This window comes from Myotis davidii, unplaced genomic scaffold, assembly GCF_000327345.1.
Source record: "Myotis davidii unplaced genomic scaffold, ASM32734v1 scaffold189, whole genome shotgun sequence".
Taxonomy (NCBI): domain Eukaryota; kingdom Metazoa; phylum Chordata; class Mammalia; order Chiroptera; family Vespertilionidae; genus Myotis; species Myotis davidii.
Window position 1 is genome coordinate 751,822 of NW_006383017.1, and position 9,809 is coordinate 761,630.

General features: G+C 44.7%; 1 protein-coding gene across 1 annotated transcript in view; it reads right to left on the minus strand.

Annotated features, from left to right (window-relative positions):
• Positions 1-1,871: 1,871 nt before the first annotated feature.
• Positions 1,872-9,809, minus strand: part of LOC102767578 (chromosome unknown open reading frame, human C3orf67) — a 217,528-nt gene continuing 209,590 nt past the window's right edge. The window contains exon 17 of the mRNA XM_015558251.1: positions 1,872-2,428. Coding sequence (XP_015413737.1) covers positions 2,316-2,428 — 113 coding nt within the window. The 3' untranslated portion in view covers positions 1,872-2,315. The remainder of the gene's footprint in view (positions 2,429-9,809) is intronic.

The following is a 9,809-nucleotide window of genomic DNA, read 5'->3' on the forward strand; positions in this document are numbered from 1 at the left end:
CCTTATAAATTTTCCAGGAGATTCTAATATGCAGCAAAATGTGATAATCAGTGAAGCAGAATAGCCCAGTCAATAAATTTTCAAGTAACTTGATGCATCATTTGGTTCATTTGGTTTAAAATGGGCAGTGTGAGGCACACCTGCTTCTCTTTTCATCTCTTCTGTAGAAATCTCAACAGAAATGAACAGTCGAAGGTTCTCGTGGACATCGAACCAGACTGGGCCACTTGGGGTCCCGTCTGGATTTCTGAATAGAACTGAGAGCTAATGTTTCGGTTCAGTGGGAGGTGTGGGCTGTGGAATGGCTGAGTTTTCTGGTAGGTGGACTGAGGAGCTGAGAAAGTTTCAGGGGGGAGGGGAGAGAGACAGAGAGAGAGAAGTGCAAAGAAAGAGAGGAGAAGAGATGAGCAAGATGAATCAGAGGTAATGTGTCTAGATCCCCAGGCAGACAGCTATCATTTCTGCCTGCCTGGCACCCCTCTCCACTTTGTTAACTGTGTCTTTCTCTCAGTCAGGGATCATACCACTCCTGTTCCATACAGGCTGGGGATACAGACAAGTGAAGCCCACTAGCCACTTGCTCCCTGAGCAGGGGCTCCAGGCAGAAAAAGGCAGTGCTGTCATTTTGGTGACTATCATCAGGAGAAAATGTTGGTTCGCGCTGCAGGATCCCCAGAGCTGCCCTGATTCCTGCACCTCCTGTGTCTGATCGTTCAACAAATCCTTGAATTCTGGGATCAAGGGTGTATGTTGCTTGCAATTCAGTTTCCTATAGTTTTCTTGTCCTAGCTTGAATCCATTTGGAGGCTTTGTAGCATTCTGTTTTGGGGTTCATGAGACACACTTGTATCCTTAAGATTTTTTTTTTAGCTCAGATGTTTTTTATATTTGTAACTACACATGGTAACTAGTACAGACTTGACTCCCTCATTTATGTGGATGCTTTGAGACTGACTAAAGCAGGAACAAGGTCTTCTAAGCCCCACTCCAGCCTTCAAGGTCATAACCAAGATAACCCAACTATTTTTATCATTCTGCATGCTTTCTGAAGTCCCAGTGATTGATTTGCATTTTGTAAGTATAAAGATCTTAGACAGAAATTCATCACAAAGCTATACTTTGTGAACAATAAGATTAAAAGCTTATCATACACAAACATGGTCCTAAATAATGTATGATCCTCTGCATAGGAGCCCAAATCTACTCCTGAAGAAAGGAGCTCTTATTTCCTCTATCAAACAACATTAGGTAAAGTTACAGCACTGCCACAAACCCACTGTGCATCCCCAATGGTACTCTTCTGTATTAAAAAATCCTTATTAAACAACATGTGTCCGCTAATATAAGAAGTACTTCCTTGAGCTCAACATCAATATGCTTGGCACACACTTCAAGGCCATCCACTCAAATTCAGGAAGCAGACAAGTTCTCCCTGCGATGCAGCAGGGAGTTACAGGGACATAACCTTGAGGACCAAAGAAAGCCTCCCCGATTTCTCTGGGCCCAAGTCAGGAAGTGGTAAGGCGTCTGGGGTGCTCAAACGGCTGACTTCTTGTAAAGTCTGGATCCATGGAGCTAGGTTTAAATCATATTATTCAAATTCAGAGGTAATTGGTAAAAAAAAAAAAAAAGCAGCAAAGCAAAGCGCAGTGCTAAGCAGCTTAAGTGATTAACAATGTTGTGATCTCGGCAAACTCTGGATGAACTATAATGAAATGGAAATAATGGGGCCAGTGCCAATAAAATATGACCATAAAGTCTGACCAGTGCACAGTTCCTTTTCTAAGCGTCTAAGAAAAGGTAAATATTACTTAGGAATATTCTGGTAAAGAAAGTGGGATACATAAAAAGGAGCAGTTTAAAAGGTATTCTTCTGATCATCATACTTTATTTTTAATACAAATAGGTAATAAAATAAAAGGTACCCAGATATTGTTTAAAGAAGAATACATTTTCTATATACCCAGCCATCATTTACAGATTAACACTGCAAAGTATTTGAATTAATAACTCTTAATTTTTACATAAAATTATATGAAAAAAATTATATGTAAATGAGAACCAAAAATAAGAACCAACTCAAAGCCCTAAAATCTTGCCTGTGTATTAATTCCTTCACAGTTCCAAAAGACACACACATCTACAAAAAGAATGTAGTTATTCTTAACATCGAACATTATTTACAAAAGAAATTCACTGCTCTCAGTTACTTCTGGTTCTGCGGGCCTGCCCGACACACACACTGGTGGCCACAGAGCCAGAACTGCTGTCCTGCTCGGCCTGGGGGTGGCCATTCTTGGCCCTGGAAGGAGGGGTTACACCAACTCGTAGTATTTCCCAGTCTGGGGATCAAAGTAACAGTTCAGACATGGGTCATACAGCAGAGTCAGCACTTCCTCGTCCTCTTCCACACTCAGGTCTTCTTCACCTGTGGGAAGGGGAACCACAGACATGTTAGCTGCTGGCCTAGCCCCACATTCCTCAACCGCAACATCAGAAGAGCAAGGAAACAGGAATCGCCGTCTCTCCCTGGGGACTTTCCTTCTGTGGGTAGATGTCGGTGCTGAATGGAGGAGCGCTGCAGATGTGATGAGATGATGCAGTGCAAGACAGGGAAGAGGCAGCGATCACAGGCCAGCTTTGGGGGGAAGGAGAAGGAAAACCGAGTGTGGAGAACTGGCAGGGAGGGGGAAGGAGTGGCCAAAGGACTAAGGGTTATGCTAATCAGGGTTAGGGAGACCAGTAGGATTCAAAGCCTCCGTCATAGTTTTAGGCTTCTTCAGGGTCCAGAGCTGTGCAAATGCAAAAGTGTGAATTGAATGACATAATAAAAAACTCAATCCCCATTCATACAACCTAAAAAGACTACCAAATAAGCATGAATTAGGATAAAATGTTTAGAACACACAATACAATATACAAGACGATGTATTATAGAATTGTTCATCTGAAACATATATACTTTTATTAACCAACTAGAGGCCTGGTGCATGAAATTCATGCACTTGGGGGGGGGCGGTCCCTCAGCGTGGCCTGCGCCCTCTTGCAGTCCGAGAGCCCTTGGGGGATGTCTGACTTCTGGCTTAGGTGTGGAGTGGGGCTAAGTTGGCAGTCGGACATCCTTATTGCTGCCATGGAAGCAGGAGAGGCTCCCGCCACCACCGCTGCGCTCACCAGCTGTGAGCCCAGCTCAAGGCTTCTGGCTGAGTGGCACTCCCCCTGTGGGAGCGCACTGACCACCAGGGGGCAGTTCCTGCATTGAGCGTCTGCCCCCTGGTGGTCAGCACACGTCATAACGACTGGTTGTTCCACTGTTTGGTCAATTTGCATATTAGCCTTTTATTATATAGGATGCCACCCCCATAGATTCAATAAAATTAAAAAAATATTTAGAAATATAAATAGGATATATAGAAGGCATACGGAAAACACAATGTCAGGTGACCTGTAATTTTATTAGTGTTGGGAAGTATGTGAACTTCGCTGGGAATAATGAACGTGGCTGGAGGCATTTTTTGTTGTTGCTGTTGTGATAGCCATTTGGATGGTTCGCATGAAGAGAACTGCTACTGCCTAAGTTATTGGCAAGGTTTGGTTGATTTCCAACAAATGGCATGGGATGAAGGAACCTGTTTTACTAGATGATTCCCCTGCACATTTTCTGCGCCCAGTGTTGTGCTATGTACTTGGGCATCTGACACCATCATCAGCGAGTGCCTCCTAGGTACTTCTGCAAATCCACCTAACAGAAATTCAGAGGCTGGGAGGTAAGATTTATTTCCCTGAGCTGGAGAAAACCAGAGCGGCTCAGATAGGACGGGCGATTAAGACAACACTCCTCTGTCTTCTTTCACATAGGCTACTAAGAACCAAACTTTTGGGTCACGGGCTTACCAGGGGCAGATTTGGAAGGTGGCAGGCATACGACAGGGCTGGCATGCAATAGAGGCTCAATAAATACTGAATGCTTTTTGAAAGGGTGAATAAATGTTTGTGAAACAAAGCCCGTGAGCTTCAGTGTCAATTGCCCTAGGTGAGGAAAGGTGGTGGTAATGGTGGGATTTCACTTTACCCCCTCCCCTCCTGAAATCAGATCAAGCTGGTGCGTGGACCTTGTTGGGACAGTGACGGGATGGACTTAAGCCCCCGGAAGTGGAGCCAAGATGGTGAAGTGCAGGCCTGGAACGGCACCACAGCCATTCCTCTGCCCATCCTCCTGCTAACCATCCCAAACACTCAACGTGATTTTCCCCTGCACCAGGCACCGAGCTAGGTGTTGGGGACGTGGTGATAGGAGAACCAGGCCATCGGAAGTGTGAAGTGACTCGGGGCTGGGTGGGGAGAACACAATCAGCAGACCCTCTAGAGCAGTGGTTCTCAACCTTCTGGCCCTTTAAATACAGTTCCTCATGTTGTGACCCAACCATAAAATTATTTTTGTTGCTACTTCATAACTGTAATGTTGCTACTGCTATGAATCTAATGTAAATATCTGATATGCAGGATGGTCTTAGGCGACCCCTGTGAAAGGGTCGTTCGACTGCCAAAGGGGTCGCGACCCACAGGTTGAGAACCGCTGCTCTAGTGCATGTAGTCTGGCAGTCCATAGAGTGGAGTCTAACAGAGGAATGACTGTGTCTGCCCCGCTCACTAACGTCTGGCAGGGCCCTCACTGGTGTAGAGAGCAACTTCCCATGCAGGAGCTTATTTGGCTCTTGCTGTCCTGTGAAATAGACAGGACTTTTCGTGGCCAATTTACAGATGAGGAACCAGGGTCCGCAAAGTTAAATAGCTCATCTGGGGTCACTTGGTTGGTTAGAGGCAGATTCAGGGATGAACCTGGGTTTCCAGACTCTCAGTTAGGTATTCTTTCGACCGTACTAGCTTGCTGTTTTATTAAGAAGGTGGTGTAGCTCAACTCAATTGGGAGCTATTATATTACAGGAATTTAAACATGAAAGAGAGTAAACAAATTGTGAAGGTGTCCCACATTTAAAAAAATCAGATTTGGAAACAAAAGAAATTTGATTTCTCATATTTCAAAACCACTGACAAAGATGAGTGCGACCATGTGGGAGAGCAGAGGCGAACAGCTCAGTGAGCCCGAGGGAACGTGACTTACTACATCTAGAAAAGACACAGCTCAATGGAGGTGACAGCGGCCTCTGGCTTCAAGTATATAAAGGTGGCAAATGAGTGAGAAAGGAAGATTCTGTGTGGTTCCAGGAGAAAGCAATAGGGTGGCCGGTGAAGGTTACAAAGGGATAGATTTTGGCTCAGCAGGAGGAAGAATTTTCTAAACATCTGAGCGACCAGGAATGGAATGTGGACCCTGGGGCAGGCAAAGCAGGGGCTGGGCCAGTGGTCGGTAGTCAGCAGAGCCAAATATCAACAGTACGACGATTGGAATTTCTTTTGAGAGCCAAATTTTTTAAACTTAAACTATATAGGTAGGTACATTGTTATTAGCTTAATTAGGGTACTCCTAAGGCTTAGGAAGAGCCACACTCAAGGGGCCAAAGAGCCACATGTGGCTCGCAAGCCGGTTTGCCAACCATGGGGCTAGCTAGGGCAAACCATTTGTGTGCGATTTTGTAGCTGAACTTTGCCTACGACAGGGGGCAGGATCCAGTGATCCCTGAGGTGCCTCTGATGAGTTTCTATGACTCTTGGCTGCAGTGGCTTATGTCCGTGCATTGCGACAGGCTTTAGCTAACAGCCACATCACCGTGGCAGCTGACCTGAGCGCCCTGCAGTTTCTTACTGAGAACAGGAGTGCGGAGAAGCAGGCTGCCTGTCCTTTGCTTTCTGTTGTCACCTTGAGTGGTGCCCAGGGTGCAGCTGCCTCCACCTGCTTCCTCTACATAGCAGAGGTTGGGAATGCTTTTCAAGTGGTTGTTTTATATCAAAAAGGACCCCCGTTAGGTCACTTCTGTACATCAAAGGAGAGTGGGCACGTTGTTTACTTTCACATATTTAACCCGTCACCTCTTTGATATTTGGGCTACTTCAGAGAACAGAACCAAGCCAGTTTATCAAGAGGAACTATGGTGTGCCTGCGATGTGGCTGAGCAGTCCAGTTGTAGATGTGACACACACACAAAACAAAAGCAGCTACTACAGGTAAACAAGGAGTTAGACTGGGAGGCACAACTGCAGAGCAGTGAGGAGCACCCCGGGGCTGTAGAAGCCACCAAACCTGGGAGGGATGGGAGCGCGCTGCCTCCTGCCCAGATCACCTTAGGCTGCTTACAGTCATTTCACCTCACAAGACCTTTGCTCATTTATGAAACGGGAATAATGGTGCCTCTCTCACAGGGCGTGGTGGCAGACAACTGGACACTGGGTGCCAGGCATCACACAGTGCACTCAGTAGTGTTCAATAATGATCATTACCTTTACTACTAAGGATAATAGCAATCAAACAAATCATGAATTATAGACTTTAACTCAAAACAGAGGCACTGGTAAAGCTTTAAGTACGAGAAGAGGGCTCATGGACACAGGCAGTGTGACATTCAGCCAATGGAGTGGGACAGACCTGGTCCAAATCCCATTCCTACCACTTCCCGGCTCTGGGACACTGGGAAAGTCACTACGCTGAGCCTCACAGGTACCGTAAGGGTAGTGACAGTGCCTGCGACCGTGCATGTGAGAACTCAGTAAAGTCACACTCATCACACTCAGTAAATACTGTTACAGTCCCCATCGGAAACTTAAGATGCTGGAGTTAGACACGAGTGGAATATGTTCATCTATACCTTATTCCCCACCCCAAACTTTATCTTTTTGATTTTTCAAAAGAAAAAAGCAGTTGATTTGAATGAAAAATGAAGACCCCCCCAACTAGAAAATAAAAACAGTTCTTACACCAACAATCACATATTTTTCAAAAAGTAAAATTAATTTTTCCATCAAGTGTAATGCTAAAACCACATATAGCGGATTATGAGTCACACTAGCTCGGAGATCTACATCGGATGTCTTGTTTTGTGTCATCAACACATCGGGGAGATTCTGACGTCGGGCACAGAGGAGTTATAAGCTATTTCGTTACTTAGAGCATCTGTGCCTGTACTTTCCCAAAAGATAAAGTTTTAAGCTGATGCTATTTACTTAGAAAACACTGCTTTTTATAACCAGTCAGGAGTTTTTCAAGATGTCAGCAAGGGTTGTAATGAGCCCTGGGTCTTATCGCCCGCTTGCCAAGGGATGGAGTGGGTCCAACCCTCAGGAGGGGCCCCGCTATGAAACGCAGGCAGACGGACGGACAGACAGACGGGAGCAGTAACTGCTGCAGAAATGCGCTCGTCCCGTACAGATCTCTACAGAACTGGGACCTCATGCGTGATAACCATGCGATTAAGGCAGGTTTTGTGGGGTTTAGTACTAAAGCCTTAAATGGGATGAATTTTAAAATCTACCAACACTGGCATTCATACAAAAATTGGGTGACCTTATGTATAATTTTACATGGAAATAAGTGCTTTAAATGTACATAAAGGGTTTTGTTTTCATTACAACTTAATTTTCAAAGCCTCCAACTTACATCATTTTGCCATTGTAATCCCTATGTAATGAAATTATAATATCATTAAGCAATTGCCACTATGATATCAAGCAATGGGAAACATTTTGAAAGGTAATTATTGTGCTTGGGGATGGGGTAATTTTCAATTCTATTCTTGGATAGTGCAGAGTTTGTTTTTCCCCCCAAATGTGAAATTGCTCTATTTAAAGATTGGCTGCAGAAGCTCTAAAAGGACAAATTAACAAATAAAACCATTCTCTCCTACCAGACTAAGAGCATCTGGTCAGGGATCCAAATTACATTTTTACTCTTCTGCACACAATAAAGCCATTTCTAGTGAAATAAAATTGCCTTTCAGATAATAATCTATTTACAAACTTTCAGCTTCATCCACGTTGAAATTGGTTAACAGCAATCACTGGAGAAAGACCAATGGAGCCAGACAAACAAAGCATCGTTACCGGCCCTCCCCTCAGAGCTGAACGGATGAACAATCCCTCCAGGTCACCCTTTGAAAGTCAATTAATACAAGTGCTTAATCACCTATAGTTAATGCATTTTAACTGAAATAATAGAAAACCTATGTGCACAAGCTAAGTCATCAAGCTTAAAAATAAATGATGTGGCACTACTTTATCAGATTTAAAATCTCTGAATCAAGACACTGTACTTGATTTTCGATTTTCTGACGCTGCCATCTAGAATTTTAAAAAAGTTAATGCATTTTCTCTCCTATGGATCTTGAGAACAGATTGACTGTATTTTCAGGTGCATACTAATACACTGTTATTTAAACAATTCAACGGGGAGGGATCACCATCGGGAACAGCCAGCCTTAGGAGCAATACAGATCACATTTCAGATAAGATTCTCCTGAGAACCAGGTGCTCGCAAACTCTACCACCAGCACATCTCACAGGAGGGCAACATTAACGTGCACTAAAGCCGGAGCAAGTCCACTGAGAACTGCTGAAGTTTGGTTTTCAGCAGATACGTACTCTCAATGGGAAAGATTAATGATCAACAATGGAATGAGAAGAGTGAGAAAATACTTCTTCTTTTAGAAAGCTATATTGTTTTTCGGAAGGCAAATAACATGCTATGATTACAGTTCAGGTTGCATTTGGAAAATAAGTGCATCGCCCCTTTGTAAACACCGGTGGCAGTATTTTACTTGGAAAGTGCCATTTAAAGTGACATGTTGAGGATTCAGATGATTAATTAGGAGTTAACTGCAATTTCATTCTTTCTGGGTAGTTTCCACTTGTAAATGCGCACAGTATATCAAATCATCACGTTGCGCACCTTAAACTTACACAATGTCATGTGTCCATTATGTCTCAACAAAGCCGGAAAACCTCCACAAAACAATCGTGTGGCTTTCGGCTCTGAATGCCTTTTTGTCTCACATGAAGGAAGGTCGCTGCCTGGCTAATGAGCTGGGAAGCCTCAGAGCCCAGCACTTCTCAGGGGTCTGGCTTCAGCAAGGTGCTGCACTGCAGCTGGTGGAAATGCACCCAGTCCCAGCAAGGGGTGTGGACCACGTGCTGGGCCCCACCCCTGGGCGCGTGTGGGGGTATAAGTGGTGGGGTGTGGTTCTGGAATAAGTGAGAGGCCTCAGACACCAGCAATGTGTTCACCTCTCTGCTGGAGGGTCCGCTCCAGAGCTGGGGGTGGGGGAAGGCATCTCTTTACGTAATGATAGTGTTGATTCCCCCACCTCCCAATCACATCTATGCAGAGGAGACATCCTGGGGCCCTGCATAGCTGCACAAGAGAAAACATCTCTGTGCCCCAAAGTTAGTCAGAGAACAAAGGGTGGTACTTACCTCACAGGGGTGGGGCAGGGATTCCGGATTAAGAATGTCATAAATATTAATGAAGCACTTCACAAGCTGAGTTGAGGTGGGGGCTCTATGGATAAGGAGAATACTAGAAAATCTACACTAATAAAAGAGAAACATGGTAATTGGCGTAGGACTGCTACCCTTTTCATCGGCTAATCAGCGAGATATGCAAATTAACTGTCAGCCAAGATGGCAGCCGGCAGCCAGGCAGCTTGAAACTAACATGAGGCTTGCTTGCTTCAGTGATGGAGGAAATCAACGTTCCCCACCTACCGCTGCAGGTCTCTGAGCGGGCAGTTTAAAAACTATGTAACAGCCAGCAGGATCACAACATTGTAAGCAAAGGCCAGAAACCTACTTTCAGCCTCGGAGGCGTAAGAGCTGGAGCCAAGCCTCAAAGCTAAAGCTGGCCCAGAATAAAAAAGAAAAAA